We start from the raw sequence: 24,851 nt of genomic DNA on the forward strand, positions 1-24,851 counted from the left end.
GGAGGTATTTTGGTAGTGAAGGAAGTAGATGAAAGACGAACATAAGATGAGAGATAAGGTGGATGAGGTAATATCTTTTATTAGACCAACTTCTGTTGGTGAGCGAGACAAGTTTTTGAGCCACACAGAGCTTTTCTTCCAGTGTGGTGCGTAAGCCTGGGCGGCCGGTGACCTGGCCGCCTGGGAAGGCTAATCCCCAGCCTCTCCCCTTGTGCCCGAGGCCTCACCCCTCCCCTTCTGCCCCCCCCCCACGCCCCGCAGGAGCCCAAAGCATCCCCACTGCAGCCCCCCAGCGCCGGACAGCCGGGGTGGGGGGGCGAGGCCCCAACCCCGGTGCGCAGCAGCCTCAGCGCCCACAGTTCCTGGATGGTGTGGTCACTGCACTCCCAGCCCCGGGACTCTGGGCGGCCAGCCCTGGAGCACCGGGCAGTCAGCATGGCCTACCACCAGGGGCCCCAAGTCCCTGCAGGAGGCACGCTGGCCTGGGGGCGGGGCCACAGTAGGCTGTTTGGGGAGGCACAGCTTCCCCTCGCCTATGATACCCGCCACCCATGAGTGTAAGGTGGACAGGGAGACTGACACTACCCTGGCATGAGACTGAGTGAAAGAGAGAAGAAAGGGAACGAAGAGGGAAGGTACACACTTGAATATCCCAGCAGTAAATAAGGTACTCACACCATGATGACCACATGAGGAATTTAATGTTGACTGCATCAAGTGTTAGAAAAGGGTTGCATAATCACTCCTGCTGCTTTGCGCATTGAGAATGCACACTGAAACTAGTGGTAAAAATTGCTAGGATGAGAACTTCTGTGTAAGAAATAAGAACAACTCGATGGTGGAAGAACCAGAGAAGAGGGCTGTGGATCCATACAGTAGTACTGGAGATATCAAGGAGTCTTAGCCGGTATGAAAAGGCACTTTCATTGTTCTCCTTTTGATGTTTGTTTACTTCAGAGATTCAGTGATGAATGCTCAATAAACAGGCTGTACATAAAATCATTCACTAAAGGCTGTCGATCGCAGTACTCTTACTCATGTTGGAGTAGCACCTTGCTCTTGAGTCGTCCCATTGAAATATGTGGGACTACTCCAGGAGTAAAGCACTACTCCACATGAGTAAGTGTATCAAAATCAAGCTGCAACTTAATAAACATGTATCAGGCCCAGCTGTTGACACCTAGAGAGCCAAACACTAACTCCAACATGTGCATAAAGGTATATGGAGATGAAGATCTAAATGTCAATGGATTAAACCAGCCAAACAGGGAATGCTTTGCGACTTCTGTGAGCAACCAAGGATGGGTTCTGACAGGCATCTTCGGAGAAGTTTCACGGCAAACCCCTACAAGTGCCCTGCCCAAATACAAATTGAACCACAGGGCAGCAAACCAAGTCAAATCCACTTGATCTCAATTGCCTTAGTGGAACACTGGGTGAAATTTGGACCTGCTAGAGCCTTAATCCTGGATTATTACGTTGTTATTGGCATTATCAGTATTAATATCTTAAAGTGTATTTGTTGGCTCACTGAAAGTCCGCTCAGTGGGCAAAGAGATGGTCTCGCTGATTCACATATTTATATTGAGGAGCAGGTAAGCAGCCATATTCTGTATATGCTGATGTTTATCTAGCATGGAGATGGCAAAGGTGGGCAGGTTACAGGCTAGGCCCATTTTTGTGAGTTTAGATTTTCCCAGTTCAAATAACAACAGTGACAATTCCATTCAAAGACTTGTAAAACACACTTTTTCTAAAAGGCTTTCAGTGAAAATCCACCATAGAAACAAATCTCAAAAAATAAACCAAACAAATGCCGTTTTGAACATGGATCTTCGTCTGTATCATGTGTCTATATTATATTCCTTAATTTAGGGCCCAGTTGTTTTAAGTCTCTGCTGATTCTGCGGGGTACTTATTCATGAGTAGTTATATCAAGTTCTATGTAACATGAATAAGGACTGCAGAAGCAGGAATTTTCACAACTAGATGCTTATTTAACGTTTATATCAAAACATTTGTTGTTTGTCTTTTGTTCATTTAAATTAAAATCTATTATAGATTTGGGATAGGGAAATTGGTTTGGATCAAATCAAAGTGACTCAAATTTTAGCCAACAGCTTGAATCAAACCACTGGACCCAAACTACTTTTGATGTTTAAAAACCAAGTGTAATGAGCTGCCCTACTTTATCAGGTTTTGAAGCCCTGCAGGTTAACTAACGCTGATAGATTCTCATTCATTCTGTGACCCTCCTTGCTGTAGTATTTGACACCTCACAAATATTGTGTTTATCCTTATAACATCCTTGTGAGATAGGGAAGTCTTCTTATCATTTTACAGATAGGAAACTGAAGCACAGAGACATTAAGTGACATGCCGAAGCACATACAGGAAGTCCGTGAAAGAAGGGGGGAATTGAACTCAGATCTCCTGAGTCCTATCTCAGTGCCTTTTCTACAGAACTATCCCAGTGCAGGTCTTTCTTGTTAGACTCCACCCTGAATATAAACGAGGTGGGAATAGCATGCTAGGAAAGGGATCTAGGATGTAGGAAAGAATCCCACGAAGATCCAGCTCTGAAGAGGAAGTTTAGGCTGAGATTTCATGCAGTATTATTTTGGAATAACACATTTGCTAATCAAATAAACACTGGAAGAGGGGATGACTTTTTGACTCCTCGGGTGTATAATTTTTGTTTGGAGCTGGGCTGGGAGCTCCATCAGCTTACACCTCAATTATTATTTTTTTCTTTATGTTTCATTTTCATATGTCTGTGCACTTATTTTTTCTGGCCAGAACCAGATACGAAAGTGCCAAAATGCTATAAAAGAGCCTGTTATCCAGATATTTATGGCCTGACTGAAAACAGGAATTAATGGAGATTATGCCTTTTTATGTCTTTCAATAAAAAAGACTATATAAACTCCAAAATCCCAAGCAATTTTGCTTAGAATTTATAACTAAGTCCACAATTGCTGGGTTCACTAAAAAAGAAAGGAGTTGGGAAGAAGGAAGGAAGCTAATCAATCAGGTTACTTAATGCACACTTAGCAGCAATTAATTACAATTACAATAAGTAAATATTTCATAGATGTTATCCATTATCAAATGCTGTTCATCGTAGCAAAACATACTTAACCTAATACTTTCACAGAGTCAACATCAAGCTAATAAAAGTTTAAGTGAATGAAAAATAAAATGATGAAATAGCTAAAACTCTGGAATATGGGAGATTGAATTCAGTAGATGGTACAGACTCTTTATCAAATGAATAGTAGTTTTTCGATGTCTTCCAAAAAAATATGCTCTAGTTTGCCCATAAATTATTGGTATCATTGTAGTAAATACTCTAATCTGACCTGTGATATGCAGCAGGTAAGATTAGAGTATAGGAACTCTGGAATAGCTTTTTTGAGGTAAACTTAATTCTGTCTCTGACAATGGCAAGTGCCACATGCTTCAGGATGTACAAACTGTATAATATGCAGATATAGGATAATCTGCTCTGCATATTAGGTCTCATCCTGATCTCTAATAGTTGGACATTGGTTTAGGGTTTTAAACATGAGATTTATTATCCCTTCCAAAAATTTTAGCATAATTATTATGATTGCTCTGAATATTCTTATCCATATAAATGTCCAGTCTCTTCTAGCCTTAACATCTAGTAATAAAAAATACATTATAATAAAAAGATATGTTTTGTTTCTTCTAAAATGACTCCTAATTTAGCAGGATGGACTATAAATGCACTGACACCAGCCAAGTAGCTTCTGCTTTTAGTTCAGGGGTGAGCAAACTTTTTGACCCAAGGGCCACATCGGATTTCAAAACTGTATGGAGGACCGGGTAGGGAAGGCTGTGCCTCCCCAAACAGCCTGACCCCCTCCCCCTCCCCCTCCCACTTCCCACCCCTGACTGCCCCCCTCAGAACTCCCAACCCATCCAAACCCCCACTGCTCCTTGTCCCCTGACCACCCCCTCCCAGGACCCCCCCCCCACAACCACCCCACCCCGTATCCAACCCCCTGCTCCCTGATTGCCCCGACCCCTATCCACACCCCCATCCCCTGACAGGTCCCCTGGGACTCCTACGCTTATCCAACCCCACCTGTTCCCCGTCCCCTGACCGCCCCACCCCCGAACCTCCGCTCTATCCAACTGCTCCCTGTCCCCTGACTGCCCCCCGCTTCCCACCTCCTTACCATGCCGGAGCCAGGCCGCTGTGCTGCCCGGCAGGAGTGGCGGGCCAGAGCGCTGGCGGCGTAGCAAGGTGAGGCTGTGGGAGAATACGTGGGGTAGCCTCTCTGGCCAGAGCTCAGGGGCTGGGCAGGACGGTCCCGCAGATGTGGCCCACAGGCCGTAGTTTGCCCACCTCTGTTTTAGTTCATCAAATGTATACTGCACTACTGTCTGGCAAGGTCAGGGAACATGTGTCCTTTTCCCCAGAATGCATCATTTGCTTTTTTGGATTTGATGTTTTGTTCCAGAACATTCACCTAGTCCTAAGACCTAGGAAGTGAAATGATTATAGTCCAACGCAATTCAGTGAAAGCATTTTTCCCTCCAAGGCAAGAGGTTTTCTGAAAGCCTAGTTTAAAAGACTAGTAAACCTGTATTACTTGTAAGGGTAGCTGAAATTTATTTTCCAGCCAGAACTCCAGAACAACCTACATCCAGAGTTTCGTTTCAGTGCCGTGAACTTCTTCCCTGGCACTAATTGCTTCTTTTTTTATGTTGTTCTCCATAACCTTAAGCTATCTATGTGCAACAGCATTGTCTTTGACTCAATAAGCAGTCATATTTTAAATGACCTATTTCAGGTTTAGTCACTCCAGTCTGAACTGTCATGTCCTCATCTTTTATATCAGATGCTATATTGTTATGCATTGATGCCAGGGCATCTGTTTGTTCAAAACTTGACGGCTGTGAGTTAACACAATAGCTGCAAAGAGTGTTTGAAGAGAAGACACTTTGTTGATCTGAGAGGTCAGTATTCTTAGAAATACTATCTGGCATTTGTGCTTGTTTATTTCAGCTTGTGGAGAGAAGACAGGGAGGAATTGAACAATATATAGACGTTCACATACCCATGTATAGTATGTTACAGACCCTGGAGCACAGCAGGTTAAGTAGAGACGGATACACATTCAGGTTCTTTCTCCTGAAGTGACTCAGGTATCAGTAACTCTAGGTCTTGTGGTTCCCAAATCCCTCACAGTCCCAAGAAAACATCAGCCACAAAGGAGATAGCAGCTGCCCAAATGAATGGTCTCCGATCACATTGGGGTTATTATCATCCAGCATGATCAGGTGCTGAAAGATTGTGAGTGGGACCTGGACAACCAGAAGTTTAGGCTGCTCAGTGGGAGAGACAGGTAGCCAAAGGTCATGGGGGCAGAAGTGGCCAGTGCAGGCACTTCCACTACTACATTGGTAGTAGTAGATGACTTCTCTGGCCACTGCAAGCTCTTTTTCTGGTCTGTCCCTTAAGGTATGTCTACATTGCAATTAGACATCCATGACTGGCCCGTGACATCTGACTAGGCCTATGGAGCTGATTCATTCCAGTGTAGATATTTGGCATCGAGCTCCAGCCTGGGACCATCCCATCTCGCAGCGTCCTAGAGCCTGGGCTCCAACCCAAGCCTGCACATCTACACTGGAGATAAACAGCCTGTTAGCCCCAGTCAGATGGCATGGGCCAGCCATGGGTTTTTAATTTCAGTGTTGCCATACCTTTAGAATTCATGGGCATGAGGCAGAGTCCCAAAGAGGGGAGCCAGTGAAGGAGCTGTGTGATTTTTAACCAGAATTTTGGGCAGGTAAAGCAAGTTTGAAGGCTGAGGGTGTAGTAGTGGGGTTTTTTTACAGTGGGTTTTAGCAAAGAAATCATCTTGCTTCCCAGCGGGATCCCACAGTGTAACCAAAACATTGCTGAATTTTTTGACTTGTCCCTGTGACTATAAGTGTAATACATAGTTTCCAATGAGTGCAGAAAGCAGACATAAGAAGGATCAAAGAATAGCTGATGAACTGAGACTTCCCAGGTGTTACTAAATAAAGACCATCAGTGCTGGAGTGTCCTATATTTCTTGATTGAGTGATGCTGATTATATTGCAAGAACAAGCTGAAGGTGCTACGAGGAAGCTAGGATTTGGCAAGATAAGGGTGCATAGCAAACGTTAAGTGATAGGATTTGGATAATTCATATAGAATTATAGCTCCATAGAGGAGTGTTGGGAAGGTAATCTATTTATGGTTCCAGGTCATAAGTAAGTCAGTGTCATTTTCTCGCTACAGAATCGTAGAAAGTAATACTGTGTAAGTAAGTCACAACAAAAGTTGATTTTGACATCTTTAGTTTACCTCTTCCAAGGGATAGAAATGGTTGATTCATTGTTGTCAGTTATTTATTTTGTTCTCAGTCGGCTAGGCAGAAGGCATTTCACTCACAATTCCCTTTGTTTCCTCTTTAGTATATTTTAAAGATTTAAAGTTTTCTTTTTCTTTTAATTCCTGGCATAGTGAGGACGGATATCGCTCTGGGTACTTGAAAAATAACGTATGGTCTGGTTGCACTGTGCTGGCCTTAAACATGCACTTTGTTTACTTTGGTTTCAATCCATCTTAATAAAGACTTCAGGTTTACACCAGGTCAGCTGTATATGCCTGTATTTACATCATTCTTCCTTCCTTATAGGCTATGTCTTCCTTCCAGCATCTGAGTAAAGAAATCAGAAGCAGTGTGTTGTTGGCTTTCAAGATCAAACTGTTCTTGAGGAAAGGGCTTCAATTAAGAACCAGAAATAATAAGGAAGTTTAGAGTACAATAATAAAAGTGCAATCATGCATGGCTTTACTGAAGAGCAAGGGGATAGCCACAGTTGCCAAAAGGAGCCCTCTAATGCCCTAAAGAAATCTCACATGATCATTTTTGAGGGCAGGAATTCCAACTACATTCATAATATTGAGATTGCATCTGGAGGGATGGCTCTGTTTGGAGATTCAAAACAGGTTCCCATAGCAGTTACCTTGCATTTTGCTTTGGCTCAAAGAAGGGCAGCACAAAGGGGGGAGGGAACCCCACCCACAGCACAAATCTCACCCGTAATTGGATCAGAATTTCTCAAAGCACAGTAACCCTTGAATAATCAGCATATGCACAAAAAAAACATTTTGATCTCAATTGTTTTGAATCTGTCTTGTTGGTTTACAGATCTGCTTTTTAATCATCTTTATTCCCCAACAAAGACTCCAGTTGAGAGATTCAGATGTTATTAGGTTTAGATTCCAATTCCATAGAATTTATATGCTCAAAGATAATAGCCCCTCTTCTCCTGCTAGTCCTTTTTGAACACACAGTTCTAAGTCTACAAGTCCTAGCTCTTGCCTCAGTGAAACACACCTATTACTATATAATAAATTGCTTTAAAAATGGAACTTACAAGGTGTATGCCTAACACCTCTTCTAAATCCCCTTGCTTTTTCTACCCTTAATCCCCTACCTCGTTTGCCTATATATACATTGGCTATTTACAGTCTAATCTTGCAAATACATATTACCAAGTATAGTGCTTACTACTGTGAGCATTACATTCAGTACTCCCAGTACTACATGATAATATTTATGGCATGGGCCCCAATTCAGTTTAGCATTTAGGCATGTGCTGTCCTGAACAGGGATGCGTTCCTGCCTTAGGACCATAGATTCTAAGCTTTTCAAAATTGTATTCTTCTTCCATATCTATATAACAGTCTGGGTCACTATGGGCACTATATAGATCATGTTAATTAGTGGGGAAGATGCTGACACCTAAAAACATACCCAGAGATACAAGCCATTTTTAGTTAGTAATTAAAACAATAGGTTAAATATTAGGTAGAAACAAAAAAATCCTTTCCTTTATCCAAATTCTTCAGAATAATGTACCTATTGTTGTTCTCTAGAGTGTAACCCACTTAAAGCTCAAACACATCTTAACTTTCTTTTATAAAGACAAATTGTATCCTTTTTTACTTTTGGCTTCCCCTTTATGTCATATAGTAGCTAGTCTTACAATGGAGATGGCTCAATAGTCGAATTCTTTGTTAGGAGAGACTGGCACTATCTATGAAATTTGGTTGGGACAACTTCTGACACTGACTGAAAATGCTGCATATTTCAGTTGTCTGCACATTTTCAAAGTGATACTGGATGAGATCCAGGAATTCACTCACAAATCCCATAAAGAAAAATTTCCGTACACACCACCACCATTTGGGCAATTTAGCCCTGCTCATGCTCAACAATGACATATGCCTCACTTAATGCAAGTTTAGCTTAATGCAGACTATAAGATATTGACATGAAAAATAGATCATCTAAGAAAACAATGGAAGAGGATGAGGAAGACAAAGAGTTTCTGAATATGAGCTTGACTGATGCCATAGCTTGACTGATGGGGGTAAAATCAGAGAGGACTTAAATAGCAGTGTGTGTAATATATTGGGTGTACATTGATTGGAAAGGGATTATCTAGATCATTTAAACACTGAACTGAACATTTTGTAGAAGATAAACCCCTTTGAAGTGTAAGTCAGATTGCAGGAGGGCCAGCCCTCAGTCTCCTTCTGTTTATCATATTTGATAGACTACATTAGCAGGAAGATCCCAGTTGGAAAAAGTGAGAAGCTGCTATATGCAGTGTTGTTATGAACATGTTGGTCCCAGGATATTAGAGAGACAAGGTGGGTGGGGTAATATCTTTTACTGGACTAACTTCTATATTTAGACAATATAGTAATAAGGGTGTCCTCAAAAGAAGACCTAAAGGAAATAGTAATCCAGTGGTATGACCAGCTAAAATGGCATGGAATGAAAATGAACATGATTAAGACTGAGGTCATGTTGATCAGAAGAGGTGCCACAAGGAAACTGGAGATAGAGATTAACGGAGTCTGACCAAACCAGACCAACCTGTTCGAGTACATTGGTGGCTGGGTTACGGAAGATGACGAGCTTTAACGTGAGATACACTCAAGACTGGGGTGAGGGTAGCTGGAAGAGTGTGGAATAACATCTCTAGGGTTGTGTATGACAAGCATATGCCACTGAGATTGAAAGCCCACCTGTCTGGAACAATGGTGTGCCCCACAATGCTGTATAGTGCAGAAACTTGGGGAGTAAAGAGATGGTATGTTCAACACCTACAGGTGTTTGAGATGGGATATCTTTGCGCAATAAAAAGAGAGTCAAAGTGGAAAAGGTAATATCTTTTATTGATATTCTGTTGGTGAGAGAGCCTTCTGTTGGTGACAGAGACAAGCTTTCAGGCTTACACAGAGCTCTTCAAGTCTAGGAAAGGTACTCAGACTGTCACAGCTAAAAGCACACAATAAAAAGTCACATAAAAAGAGAGATTGTGTAATGCAAGATTAGGATGGAAGTCGAAGTCCATAATGTGGCTGTTAAATTGAGGAAATGTGACTTAATTGGTTAGGACACATAGAGAGGGTGAACAAAGAGGGTGCTAGAAAAGAGACCCTGAGGAAAGCCAAGGAAGTGATGGATGGATTGCATCAAAGAACATGTTAAGCAGACTGACCTCAGATAGATGAAGATGACACATGCTTGCACAATGACCTGACCCCAGATGATGGCATAAGGGGAAGAAGAAGTTGATTAGAAAATAGGTGTTAGTGAATGGGGGAGGTGGAAGTAGGGAGGGAGTATTTAGCACGAAATGCAACTAAAGTACATAAAATAAAATAGGATAATGAGATTGCTTAGTCCCATATCCTCCTATAGGCTGCTTTTCCTACTAACCTACCTGCTTCCCCCGTAGGTAATTTACAGCATCTTAAACTTGTTTTCTGACAAACTATCATCATCATTTACTTCACCATTGAATTTGGCCCACAGACTTCCACAGGAGTTTTATTCATTTTCATTGTTTGCTAGGACACTTGTTGGGAATTACACCATTTCGATGATACACGCACCCTCAAAGCGGAAAAAGTGTTCATATTTATGTAAAGGGATACTATTGCAATTCAAATGATGCTTGCTTGGAAATGGTGTACACCTATATGCCAAAAGCCATTGAAACTCATGCCATATGTGGGGCCAACCTTGCTTTTTTTACTGCTCCTCACTTCTAGTGAAATCAGGGAGGCTAGCCGCCCTTTAAAAAACAACCTGTTTAGATTAATTATGTGCTGAGAAAAGGCTGTGCTTTGGGAATTCTTCTTGTATTTTAAATGTTCCCAGTTCTGTGAGAGCTGCTTCTCTTTTTAGTTGTTTGACCCAGTGTGCTCAGATGAATTCACCCAGTTCATCATAGGCATGCTACATTCTGCCAGAATATCAAATTAAGTTCTAGATTTCCTGATTGGTAAAGAATATCATCCCCTCCGACCCTCTAAAAACAACATTTGGTTTCTGGGTTATGAGATCTCAGCAGGACTTTCTTGTGACAAGAGTAAAAGTAATTTTCTTCCTGTTTTATGTTTTTATGTTTCTTTAGCCAATGTTTTAAAGATTGCTTAAAGAGCACAAAAGGTCATTAGAAAGCTTTATTTTTATTGTCATTGCCTCCAGAATGCATTCCATAACTCAGTTTAATGTGGGCTGCAGCAGGCCAAGAGTTTTACAAGCCAAGATATTATGTCTAGTCAAGTTAGTGACATGCCACAGAGTTCAGTGAAAAGAGAAGAATAAAGACCTAGTTTGAGTAGTGTAATGTTGCATTGAGTGTAAAAAAACTCTCGCCAAGTCACTTCTACTAATGGACTGCATTCCTGCCCCAAGCTGGTAGGAGACCCCCCGCCAAATGCAATCTCTGGAAGTGAAAAAGGCCTAGAATCATCTGCTTTATAGCATGTTACAAGGAGATTCACCCACCCTCCAGTTCACAGGGAAAGTGCATATTCTACTGCATCCCTTTATAGAGTGCAGTTAGATTTCCCCTGTTTCAGCCTTCTCCAAGGGCCAATACAGAGGGGCCAGGGGAAAATGTGTCAGGACTGTGGTATCCCCTCCTTTCTACCTCTCCTCACCCCTGGCGCTGTTTAAAGAGGCAGTCCCTGGTATTCTACAAGTGCAAAGGCTTAAATTCCACCTGACTCGTAAAGGGGCACACTACGGTGAGAGAGGCCTCCTTGAGCTCCATGTCCCCACAACATACTCACACAAGAGCCAGGTCTGGCTCTAGGTTATTTGTAACTAGAAGCTTTAATACTGAAAAGCACATATCTTCACAAGGGATCTCAACCTCTCCCAATCCCGAGGCACGTTAGAAACAAATCATGTTTTTCTGCTCAGCAGCAAACCCTCTAAGTCTGCCACAATATGGGCATGCAAGGCCATAATGCATGGGAAATTGCTATGTAAATTCAGAGTAGACACATTTCTACTTAGTAAGTTTGAGTGTTCCAGCAGGCGCATAATACCTCATGAAGTAGCATTTTCAGTGCTTGCCTAGCAGGCTTATCTGTTGAATCTCTTTGCTTAGAGCCTGATTCTCTCCACAGGGGAGCTTTTCATTAGATTTACAGATTTAAAAATGTAATTTAATTACCCTTACCCTTCAAAGTCTGTCTGTCTTTGGAGCTGCTTTCTCCTGTCTAACTGCTTAAGTTAAAAGGTCCAGGCACTGGGATGTCTAAATCCATCATAACCTTTCAGTGTTATAGCTGAGACCTGAGATAGTTTAGCAAAATCCTACAGAACCCTACAAAACCCTTTTTGGTCAGATACTTCTACATGTGTCCAAGTACTGAATGAATGTTACTATTATTATTTATTTGAGCTCTGATAGCTCCTAAAGTCCCCAACTAAGGGTTGGGGCTCCATTGTGCCAGACATTATACAGTCATAGGATAGAAGACGGCCCCTGCTTGGAAGAGTTTAGATTAATTGTGTACATCACTTCGGATCATATAGCATCTAGGGGGGAGGGCTAGCTTAGTCAGGGGAGGGATAGCTCAGTGGTTTGAGCATTGGCCTGCTAAATGCAGGGTTGTGAGTTCAGTCCTTGAAGGGTCTGCTTTGGGATCTGGGGCAAAATCGGTACTTGGTCCTGCTAGTGAAGGCAGGGGGCTGGACTTGATAACCTTTCAAGGTCCCTTCTAATTCTAGGAGATAGGATATCTCCATTAATTTAAAAAATTATTTAAATTTAGTGATGTCCTTGAATTGAATCTCCAATAAATTCAGAACATGGCATATCTGAATGCCATACATAATGATGATTCTCACTTACAGTAATATCCTCGATTCTCTTTCACATTTTCTCATAATAGGCTTTTTCCTCCATAGTATTATGACTCCTTATTAAGTACTTTGTATATAATTTCCCTAAAGACCAATTCATTATTACATCTGCATTTGGCATTCCCTTTACATTGGTTTGCATAGTGAAGTTGTAGGCCTGTAAGTAAAGTGGAAATGGGAATTCACCATCTTCTCTTTTTGTGTTCAGTCTAAGGTAAAGCTACATATTTTTCTCCCTTCAAATTTTTTTCAGTTAGCCAGTTGTATATGTGGAATAGTAACTGTATTGACTTTTAAAGATCTATATAGACCTAACTGAATTTGGTTTATTCTAGCTGTTTTTTGTGGATGAATATGGCCCCGTTATTACAGTGTCTGAGTGTCTACCAAGTATTTACAAATGGACATAACAATTGATCTCTCTGTCTTTACTTCAGCCTTGCCATTGTGTAAGAAAAAATAGCTTGCTTAGTTTAGAACGTTTTTCTTGTTTATGTTTGGATATGTTTGTGTGTGCATGCATCTGTTGACATTTTTTTGGAGGAAAAGCTAATTTGAAGAAATAAGGTTTGCATTAAGTTCTGGAAATGGTGTGGTCTTATTTCTTGTAGGAGTGAGTTCCGCATTCTAGGTCCAGCTTCTGTGAAAGTTCTGCCTCCTGTGCTCATGTGCCTCCCTCTAGAGGTCGACAGGTTCATTGCTCCAGTGGCATGTAGCTGGTTTTGGAGTTCAGGGTCACAGATGCAAAGATAACCTCGTAGGTAGCTAGAGCCAGTTTCATGGAGGGCCTTGAATATAACAGGACAAAGACTTTAAGCTTGACTATCTATTCAGCAGGGAGACAGTGCAGAGAGCAGAGCACTGGGGTGAACAGTACATGGCAACTGTGTAAATATCAAGCAGACATAATGCTGTATTTTGTGTCAGTTGCAGCTTTGGGTGGGGGGGAGTGTAGTTTCATTTTAGATACTCAAGCCTTGAAGTCACAAGTGTGTGCATCATTGTGGCCGTTTCTGATAGTTAGGGTTGAAATAGTCTGGCAATTCACAGCTGGAAGTGCTTCCTTGTTGTTGTTGTTGTCATGACTGTTGGGAATCTAATAGCTCTGAGAAGTCCCAAAGGACCTCCGAGTTAGGACTGATTCAATACTGTAAGGCAGGTGGTCTGGATAATGGGAGTGTTATTTGAAGCACTTCCCTGATCCTACCAACATCTTCTTAGTTTTGCCTAGGTTCAGCTTGAGCCCAGACCTCTCCATCCAGTGCAGATTTCACCGAAGCATTGATAAAGTTGGGAGATGGTGCTGATTTATATTTGATGCAAAGGAGATATGGAGATAGGTATCATGCAACATTTCCTCACATTCTTCCAATGGCTTTGTATAGAAGTTAAATAATATAGGGGAGAGGAGTGAGCCTTGAAGAACTCCTCAAGTGAGGGATTCAGAGGTGAAGGAACAATTGTATGTGTGACATTCCCAATTCACTTATTTGTCCCAGATAATGGAAGAGAGAAGTTTAGCTATTAAATGTAGATCATGCTTTTCCCCATATTCGTGACAGGGTGACAGTGACATTATTTTCCTCTTTCTTATCTCATTTGTTTTCCATAACAATCCATTCAGTCCTTTCACTCCTGCTAGACCCATGTCTATGACCAGTCAGTTTCAGTAACTTGGAGTGACTCTCCAGTGAGTTGGAGCTCTTAATTATGGTGCATAAAAACAATGTTGGAAGCCAAAGAGTTCTTAACCATGCTCTGTAATTCCTTTCTCCAGAGCTGTGTGTCTTCTACTGGCTCTCTTCACTGTTATAGAGCTCTGAATATTTTTACTCTGCATAAATTATAGTTTGGACTTTGGATGTACAATAAATGCATTAATGTGCATTCTGCACGTCTGCCTAGACAACAAACTATTGGAGTGAGCAGTCAGTCCATAGGCCTCCCCATCCCACCCTGAAACAAGGTGTGTTCACCTGCAGCCCCTAGTGACAAAAATTCTAGAGAAGTGCACAGTCACAAATTCCATTTGCTATAAATGAAATGGCAAACTCTTCTTTAAGGGCTTGTCTACGTGGTGCAGTGATGCACAACGGGGTGTGAATTCTGAAGTGCACCACAATGCTACTCACTAACTGGCCTATGTAAACCCTGTTGGCACACAGTAACAGTTCCCTAGTGCGCATTATAACAGTCTGGTTCAACAATACTATGTTAATGCCCATTAGCGAACTTTTAGTGCTCATCAGCCAGGTCTACACAGGCAAGTTAATGTGCAAGATGTTCGTGCACTTTAGAATTCACACCCCACTGGTGCACATTATCATACCATGTAGACAAACCCTGAGTCTGTGAAGCAGAAATAAATTTAAAATGTAAGTTTCATGTGTCAAATTATACTTATTTCTGCTGCTGTTAATATTATTGTACAGATAATATATAGTACAGATTTTCCAGACACATCACAGAAAAATAAAAAGCCAAGGTCACAACCCCTGTAAATTAGCTATAAACCATTACTGACAATATATGATGTGGAAATGCGAGGAGGAGTGTGGAGTAAGGGGGCACAGCAGAAAACAAGGGGAAAGAAAATCTGGTTTTGAAGCATTATTTATAAGGATTCTGATTACTTGTAATGTTGTGGTTACTTTTGGTTCTTTTTCACTTTTATGTTATTAGAGGATCAGAGAAATAGCAATTAAAACACCATATGGAAAAGTCTCATAGAATTTAATAGGGACAAAACAAATAGGGTTCTATAAAAAGTTCTCTAAAAACCTATATGAGAATGCTTATTCTTTCTGTGGAATGTAAAAAAAACATTTGATATAAATCTAAAGAAAGTTGATTTCCTTAAGTTCTGTAGGATTTTACTTAAGAAAACAAGACTTGAAAAAACTTGTTTTGAATCTATAGATAGATGTTATAGAAAGATTTTCACAGCTGCTGGGTACCTTATGGTCCCATTGAGTTGCCAGATAAGAGAGCTCAGCTGTTCTGAAACTCAGGCCTTAGAGACAGAGCTGCTGTTTGTTTGATGCTGTTTTTGTGTTAGAATATATATTATTATATATTATGATAGTCCTGTATATAGCTCCTAATTGTTCTTTGCTTCCCTTTGGATTTTGTGACTGTACAGTAAGAAGAACACTAAAGAGTGGACTGACACCAGAAGAAGCCAAAGCACTGGGCCTCATCAGCACCTCTGAGATGCAGGTGTGAAATCCTCAAAGGTGGCTACAAGCAAAACCATCATCGGTGATACACGGGCTGACAACCATTCAGTGTGGCATTGTTCTACCAGCCTCATCTGCTGCTCCTGACATCCCGTCCTCTGTTAGTTTAATTTTGATAAGATATATAACAGAAAAAACAAAAAGGGCTAAAGAAGGGTGTGTCACAGCTCAGCACTAAAACCTGACAGATACAAAAAGGAGTGTTTGAGTATTTCTAGGTGAAAGCTTATAGCTTGTTCTCTCATGATGCATTGATGTTGGTGTTAGGGGACTCTCCTGAGTATTCTTTTATTGTGTGAGCTATGTTTACGTTGGCTTTTCTTGTGGCCTGTTTTAGTAATTGTAAAGCATGGCATTTTGTCAGTGCAAGGAACAGTCCTTAAAGAGGCAAAATCACTTCTGTTACAGTTACTATGATCTTCCTAAGATTGTTTTATTGGACAGACATACACAAATCTGTACAACCCTATTTTTATCTCACCACCAAAGAATGTAAAAATGTATGTGTACTTATGTATATGTACAGTATGGATGTGTGTGTATGTACAACCTACACATATAGTCCTGGGGTGAAATCCTGGCCCCACTGAAATCAAAGGGGCAAAGATTTCACTCCTGGGGCCTTAAAATTCCACCTGACCTTCAGGAAAGGAGTGTCTTTTTACAGGAACTCAATGTTATTCAATGGAATTCACCCTGCAGGGCAGGAAATACCCTGCAGTGCAGGTGGAATGTTTAGGATTCTGAACTGCATGTGTGTGTATGCACGTACACTGTACCTAATATTGTACACACACAGATAGCACAGAATACCTCTTACTGATGAACTCTAGGTATACTGAGTCTTTGTATAATTTTAGAAATTTATGCCAACAATTTACATGCTAGATAAAGAGGTTCTGCTGCCAAGATCAAGAAGTTTCGTTCACCTGCCTGAGCCCTTCATGCTGCTTTTCTCTGTTGTGATGTAGCTTAGTGGTGATTTAGCTTCAAACCGATTGAACTGAACATGAAATGGCCCTGCTAAACTCCTCTATATTTTGTCTTTTTCATCAATAAAATAAATAGCGAGGATACCACAGTGAACATTCCTCTTCCCACACAAGGAATTTGCTGTTTCCTCGTTCGTCCTTATCTCACTGTTTGTAATTGACTTCTATAAACATCTTCAGTATATGTCTGAGGTTAAGTGCATGTTCTATTCTGGTCTATCCCCACATAAACTATCACACTCCATTGTCCAAACCAGACAGAATTTTAGAATATACTTTAATCAGCTCAACTTGCCTTTAAGTGAAGTACATCCACCTCAGTGAATTTGAACTGAACCCACTTATACCCGGCTTTTGCCACCACCAAAGCATTTTCATGGGAACTGTAATTTAGTAACAACAACAAAAGGGAACATTTTGCACCAAAGCATATCTAGATGGAATGGTACTGAAGAATGCATTGTGAGGCAATGTGGGATTAGCTCTTTCTGTGACCCTGGGCTGGGACTAAAGGTGTATTGACTCCTGCATTCTGTTCTACTTTGAGGACAGGAAGTGCTAAGGATAAGGCACCAAACAAGCAAAATTTCAACTATATATGAGACTATGTTGAACACAGCATCCAAGTAATCTGAGAGCCAATCAACAGGCAATACTGATATAAATGACCTAGTAGAATCAAACTAAATGGAATATGTTGTGAAAATTCCCATCTGTGCAATTCTCTCCCTCAGCTGCTGGATTTCAGTCCTTATTGACTGTTGCCGTGGGCCTTGATCCATCCAGTTCATGGGTAAATATATGTCCCTGCTCTGAGTCATGGTTGTTACAGTATGGCGCTGGGTTTACAGACATTGGTGAACATGTTTTCCTGCTATTTGGCAGTTAGTTTAGTTTCAGAAGTGGATTTTGCAAGCAGACAGAAGCCATTCATTGGTTAGCTAATAAAACATAGAGTAAAGAATGAGTTGAAAGCTGTAAAGAGGAAAAGACTGGTCAGAAAACTGAAGGAAACAGAATTTATTTAATCACATTCTTTCATTTTAAAAGAAATGATGTGTTGCCATCAGGGTTTTGGAAAGGATCTCTACATGATACAACACTTGGCCTTTCAGTATGTTTTCTTATCTTTCTGCTCAAGGTTGCATAAAACATATAGATGGATGTCCTGGGGGTTTGTGGAGGTCAGTAAGGTCTGAGTGAGCAGTTTGGATTGCAATTCATGTCCTAGTTAAAAGCAGATCTGAATATGAGTCCTGCTCTGGCCAGATGCTGAAGGCCTCCTTCAGGGTGCTCAACTCCCATTCCTGGTACTTGACACTTGGCAGGATTGAACTTTAAATTCCCTGTGTACTGTGCTGTATATGCAGCCTGAACAATGGGAATCTCCACTTTTAGTTAATGCGGGAGGAATGCAACAACTGCTAAAAGTGTAGATGGTGTTTTGCCAGCATAGTAATAGGAAGCAATTCTTGTGTTTGGGGACTGTATTTTAGTGGTATTTCCCAAGTGTCATTAAAGTTAAATGTCTCTCAGTCAGCTTGCATATCCAAAATCCTTTGGATCCCCCTCATTTAACAGGGATTTAGAAATTAACAACAAAAATGTGATTCATTTGACAAACGTGAGTCAGGATTAATATTTGCTTAGAATGGGTGGTTGTTGTTTTTACAACTCAAGAAAGAGATCTACCACTCAAGAGAGATCTTGGAGTCATGGTGGATAGTTCTCTGAAAACATCCACTCAATGTGCAGCGGCAGTCAAAAAAGCTAACAGAATGTTGGGCATCATTAAGAAAGGGATAGATAATAAGACAGAAAATATCATATTACCTCTATATATATATCCATGATATGCCCACATCTTGAATACTGCATGCAGATGTGGTCGCCACATCTCAAAAAAGATATATTGGAATTGGAAAAGATTCAGAAAAGGGCAACAAAAATGATTGAGGTATGGAACAGCTTCCATATGAGGAGAGATAATAAGTCTGGGACTTTTCATCTTGGAAAAGAGATGACTAAGGGGGGACATGATAGAGGTCTACAAAATCATGACTGGCGTGGAGAAAGTAAATAGGGAAGTGTTATTTACTCCTTCTCGTAACACAAGAACTAGAGATCACCAAATGAAATTAATGGGCAGAAGGTTTAAAACAAACAAAAGGAAGTATTTTTACAATGCACAGTCAGTCTGTGGAACTCCTTGCCAGAGGATGTTCTGAAGACCAAGACTAGAACAGGGTTAAAAAAAGAGCTAGATAAGTTCATGGAGGATCAGTCCATCAATGGCTATTAGCCAGTATGGAGTCCCTAGTCTCTGTTTGCCAGAAGCTGGGAATGGGTGACAGGATGGATCACTTGATGATTACCTGTTCTGTTCATTCCCTCTGGGGCACCTGGCATTGGCCACTGTTGGTAGACAGGATACTGGGCTAGATGGACTTTTGATCTGACCCAGTGTGGCCGTTCTTATGTTCTTACAATAGATCGTTTTAAATCTGATTAAGAAGGGTAAAGATAGTAGTTTACCAACTTCACATACCCTGTTTCTCCCCCGCCCCTGAACATACATACATTCCTATAACTCAAGAACAGCTTTGATTTGGAAGCCCATATTTAGCAAGTTATTAGTCTATAATGTGGAGTCATTTGTTTGTTTGCTATTTTTTAATTGTAAACTGTTTTAAAAAGTGGCTAGAAAGACATGACAAGCAGCACACAAGAGCCAATTCCTGCTTTCTCCCATGATCATGCAGTTCCTTGTTGTCTTCAAGGGGAATTGTGCATGCATATGTGAGGATAGAACTTGGCCCTATATAAAGTTCAGATTCCTCTGGATTTCCAGCATCTGGACGCAAGAAAAACTGCAAGGTCTGTGAATGCTGAAGTTTCTCTGGCTAGGTACGTAAGAGCTCTGAAGGAAGGGGAAAAAAAAAGAAAAAAAATTAAAAACACCCTATGCTGTTTTCCTAATTCTGAGATGAAATGATGCTTTATTAGGGAACACTATTGAAACTTATTTGTAAACACTTGATAATACAAGGGACTATTTTGTGTTTGTCTTTTTATTTTTTGCAACAAATGGTTGAATTGCATTTTAGATGCAATATAAAGAGAAAGCAGTTTAATAGTTAAAGAGCAAGTCATTCAAAGGAGTTTGAGGGGTTTTATAGTTCTATGTTCATGCAAAAAAATTAAATATATTCTGTACACTTCTAATTTGTTGGTTTCACATTGAGTGGCAAACAGAGGTACGTAATGTTTAACCATTATCGAACCATTGATCACATCAAACAGATATGAAATCTGCAGGCTTCTTTGAAAGAAAAGGACGGTTGATAGCAATGGGTGTATTTCTCCTTTTAAAGACTGTCTTGGGGCATAGTGTGTGTGTGTGTGTGTGTGTGTGTGTGTGTAAGAGTGAGAGCGAGAGCTGGGAATTGTAAAAAAAAAATTGTAAAGTAGAAAAGGACATGTTTCTTAGACGAAGGACAAATACTGTAAAATTGTGTAAATGTCACTACTCATGTTTTTTCATGTTGTGTGTAGCATAGTGTAAAATAGGCTTTTCAGCAGTGTTATTCTGTGAATTGTAATTTAAAAACAAGCCATGCATGGTCAAAGATATTATCTACAGGTCCTTTTTCATTTGTTTGTTTTTCTCATTTTAGGTAAAGATGTTTTGTTATATGTTAAATTTAATTGTCCATGAAACTGCTTTTTGTTTCTCAGTTTTACTTCATAAATAACTTGAATTACTGTTTAAGAATTTACTACACACAAGCACTCCTTCATTTGTATCCATCCTTAGGAAGCTTTGTCACTACATTGAGTATAACCCAGGGGATTTTCCTTTTTAACACACCCCTCTTTTGCCTCTCCTCCCCCACTCCATCCCTTCCTCACATTCTAGAAAATGCAGTCTCTCTTTTTTCCGTGCCATGCAGGGTCAACATGAGAAACTGACCTCAGACCTGTGTCCAAAATTTCTTGATATAAGTAGTAACAAAGCTCACCTCTACAGCATTATGTAAACACATCTTGCAATAAAGCTTTCTAAAGCACTGTGTTGGTTGCTGATTTTCTTGACGTATCCAGCTGGGACCTTGGTTGGCTATTTTTTTAAATTTTGTATTCTTTATGCAGCCATGAAGCCGCCACACAAGCAACAAAATGCTATTGTTAAACCACCTGGGTGGCCTGGCAATGAAAAGCTAACCTTAAAGTTTTATCTCTGCTTTCACAGATTGAACCGAATGTATAATCCTGGGTGAAGTAAATGTGTGTGTGTGTGTCTGTCTGTCTGTCTGTCTGTCCAGTTCTCAAGGCTTATAGTAATCTAATACTGAAATCCCCACCAAACATGATGGGATGCTGCTTGCTGCCATTAGCTGGCAGTCAGTGCTTACTTTGTAATGAAAGAGGTGCCAGGGCTCAAGCAATTTTTTTTACTTTCATGACTGATGTGGTGAGCCGAGAGGTCCCGGGGCTATAAACTGCCAACCCCAGAGGTGCCGGGGCTCAGCCCTGGCACAAATTAAGCACTACTGGCAGTTGATGCATTTTTGATTTTTGTCTTTAAAGCAGTCCATGCAGCAAGAGGTTTGTACAAAGAGCCCATTGTTTATAAATGCAGATCTCTGACTTGCCTGCACTCAGGTGAGTATTCTGATTGATGCTGCACAGCGAGACGGAATTCCTGAAACTCAAAAATAGCTATTGGGAGAGTAAAATGGGGACATGCCTTTTTACTCAATTGAAATGTGTTTCATGCATCGCCCGGGTACCTAAGCTCTGGGCGACAACTGCGTGTGCCCAGGGGGACAGCGTCACCACTGCTCCCCCCATTCACGGTGTGTTTCCATCTATCTGAATTAGAGTAACAGGGCTGTTTGGAGGGACACAGTAGAAAAGTGATAACTATTGTACTCTACTAAATAAGAACAGTGTTATGAAGAACTTTGATTTCCAGTGCAATTGGTAAAAAGTGTAATAAGCTACCCGAAAATATTTACCTTTTTATGTTACATGTACGGTCAGGTAAGGTTAGGTTACAGAATTCAAAGACAGTGAAATACTTTTGTGGCAGCACCCTAGATGCTTAGCTGTGTTGACAAAGAGTTTAGCAGATGATTTTCACACATCACCTTGAGCCCCTGGGGCGATAGGAGCAGTTATAAGTTATCATATATGTAACGCTTCCTACGGAAACAGTGACTTGCTCCTTCCTAGATCTTCTTTTCCAATAATTTCATATAAAAGATGCCCCATGGGATCTATATGTATCTCTTAAAGAGCTGCTTAGCATTCCAGTTGCGCTGTTGTAAAGTCTAGAGGATAAAAGGCTACTAGCCAGAAATGTGGTAATGCTTTTTAAAATAAATATATAAAACAAGTTTATTGGCCAGACACTTTTCTCTTCTATCACAATATATCCATTAGTAATCCTAAATTCCAGATGTGCAGTGACAACACATGCATAGATTTTTCAGACTCAGTACTCAGAACTCATTTTTTGTCACAGGGAAGCCTCTGGACTCCAGTCAGAGAACAAATATGTCTGCAGCTTATCCACTGCACAGCTGCATGCATAGTTTGTAACCCAGGAGTAATTGATTATTTTTTGTCAAGGTCCAAATTTCTTGGTCAAGGTATAGTCCAAAGTCCTGACTCCAGAGAAAATAATAAAAAATAATAAGAATGAGAATAATAAGTAAATAAAAAGATTTCATGATCCATTCAAAAGCATCTGGCGATCTGGATTTAGCCCAGGGTCTGTCTTTGACTACCTCTATTGTAGCCCTTACATAATAGTTTCACAGATTAAATTGAGAAAAGATCTTCTTCCTTTTTATAACATCTCCACATTTTCTGATGGGAATGTAGTTTGGAAAAGAAGAAGGTTCCTTTCTATTCAGAAATCTTTACCTCTAGTGAATTTCAATAACTGCTGTTTTGTATTACACCACAATCTGATAAGACAAACCTCTGCTGGGAAATCCTGAATGGAAAGCGTCTACTTTGGATCCCATGCTGTTGAGGACCCCCTCCTCCCCCCAGCTTTTCCTGAATTGCTTTGGAAGAGGAGCATAGTCTACCTGTAGAGAAGCATGATGTGTTTTGAGGCTTACCACTCCACTTCTAACATTCAGATGGAATCCTTTTCCTTTCTGCCACCCAGCTACCTCTCCATTCCACTGGGTTCTCCTCGTGCCACCATTGCTGAGATGGGATCTTCTGCTTTATTTTTGGGTGTCTCACACCTTGAGGCACCTTGATTTTCAGAGGAGGGACACCAGCACTTCTGACTATCTGGCCCCTGTAGGTGTGTCCCATTGGACACCTAAAAACACCAAACCCTTAGACAATGGCCTAAATTTTCTAAAATCTCACCACGTCTGATACCACAGGTAACCAGCATCACCTCAGGTACATATTACAAGTCTATATGAAGGCCACACGGTGAAAGTTCAGCTCTGTGTGATGTTGTCAAATGCCACATCCAAAAATGACAACAGGGTGAAAATTATCTTTTTAAATAAAGTGATGAAACATTCCAACTCCTGAATGAGAACTCAAAAGCTGGCTCTCCCCGCCCATCCCTGTCCAACCCTCCCCTCAGTGTGTAAAGGGAGGCTTAAATAATCTTGGCAAGATCTAGCAAAGGAAAGGGATTGTTAAAATGAGGCCCTGTATATCTTTTTAAGAACCTTTTTCCCCACATAAAATTGTGGAAAATTATTGACCTCATAGCACAGTCAAAAAAGCTATTCTTGCTAAATGCCAAGATATTATATCAACATTTGACTAGGAACTAGACTATCCTCACACAGGGTTTCAAATCTGTTTGGCTGGAACATTTCACAAGTATACTGTATTAATTACAAGGAACAATGAGGTTATTCAAGATAATAAATAAAAATCTAAAGGATAAAAGCATCGACCATAATGCTCTAAATATGTTTAGCTATGTGCGTAGTGATAAGAGAGAGACAGCAAATATCACACAATGGTCACTAGCGCCACATTCGAAAAGGCCTAATGTGACGGGCACCGGCATCAATGGAAAGACTCCCATTGACTTCATTGGGTGTTGGATCAGGCCCCAAAAGATAACTTCTATTATTGGCTATTAGCAAATGAACTTGATGATGGTTTTGGAGTATTTCTCTGGCAGAGTCATATCATTCCAACAGTTTTTAAACCCCATTGATTTCATTGTGGGAGTTCTCCTTAAAAAAATTGATGGCCCGAAAGCTAACATTGAAACCTTATTCCCAAAACAAACTATGTTAAAAACAAGTTCAGTTTGAAAATGTGTTTCGTGGACTCCAGCTAATGCCCCAAAATAATATTTTATTGTACAAACATTCTACAACTTTTAAGAAACCCAAACATTAGCATGTCTGAAAAAGAAACACTTTAGGGAATGCCTTTGCCATATAATCTTCCATAATTTACTACTGTCCCAGCCAAACCTAGATAATCCAGAGAGCCTTAACTTTGTCCTTTTGATTTGTTCTGTGATGGAAATATGCTGTTGAGTGCATACAATTAATGTATATAGCCATTGTTATTATATTATTATTATTATTATTTATTATTTATTAACATTTAACAATAATTTCCAAAGGCAATTCTACGGTGCATTAAGTTTTGTGCTATAATTTCACATGATATGATGTACTCATGGAGAATATTTTTAGAAATGAAATTGGGATGGTTGGTTGGTTTGGTGGTATGGAATGTTTGATTACCTGGTGTAGGTTTATATAAGTGTACATAGATGCTGGAAGTTTGTATTTTTCACTATACTGCATAGCTATTAATATAATTTATTTATAATGAGTGTTTGTTAGTATTACAATACACTGGACATAGATCCCTTTAATAGGCAGGTAGATCTTATCTCCTAGTAATTTGTTATTTTGACCTATATGTATAATGTTGAAAATTGAAAGGGCAAAGCTATGGTTATGTAGATGCTGTAAATCAGGTGAAATAATGAGTGAAGGACTATATGGCCACCAGAAAGTGGTGTAATTCATTAACTGTTTCCTGCCCTAAAGGCTTTATACTCTAAAAGATATAAAAACAAATGAGTGTGTGGAGATGGGGATATTACACATAAGGAACCAGGTACTCAAATGCTACAGAGATGAGGACCATATCAGTACCCAAAGTGAAAAGAGTTGTGAGCTTCTTAAAATAATTCTGCTGCCAAGAAAATGCTAGAGTGCAAAAGAAATGCAACAGACCAGGTCTCTACAATTCTTTCTTACAGTAGTAGTGTTATCTCTAAGACTTGGGGTATAGTTTTCTCCCCTACAAGGGGCAGACAGCAAAGAGAAGAA

At 40.4% G+C, this 24,851-nt stretch overlaps 1 protein-coding gene across 10 annotated transcripts in view; it reads left to right on the forward strand.

Annotated features, from left to right (window-relative positions):
- FHOD3 (formin homology 2 domain containing 3) overlaps positions 1 to 18,222 on the forward strand; it is a 644,613-nt gene extending 626,391 nt beyond the window's left edge. For 9 of the 10 annotated variants that reach the window (XM_034761350.1, XM_034761355.1, XM_034761349.1 and 6 more), the window contains one exon: positions 15,403 to 18,222. In XM_034761350.1, the coding sequence (XP_034617241.1) occupies positions 15,403 to 15,485 (83 nt within the window). In that variant the 3' untranslated portion in view covers positions 15,486 to 18,222. The remainder of the gene's footprint in view (positions 1 to 15,402) is intronic. The other variant, XM_034761352.1, reaches the window with a different exon arrangement.
- Positions 18,223 to 24,851: the final 6,629 nt, after the last annotated feature.

Source organism: Trachemys scripta, chromosome 2 (genome assembly GCF_013100865.1).
Source record: "Trachemys scripta elegans isolate TJP31775 chromosome 2, CAS_Tse_1.0, whole genome shotgun sequence".
Lineage (NCBI taxonomy): Eukaryota > Metazoa > Chordata > Testudines > Emydidae > Trachemys > Trachemys scripta.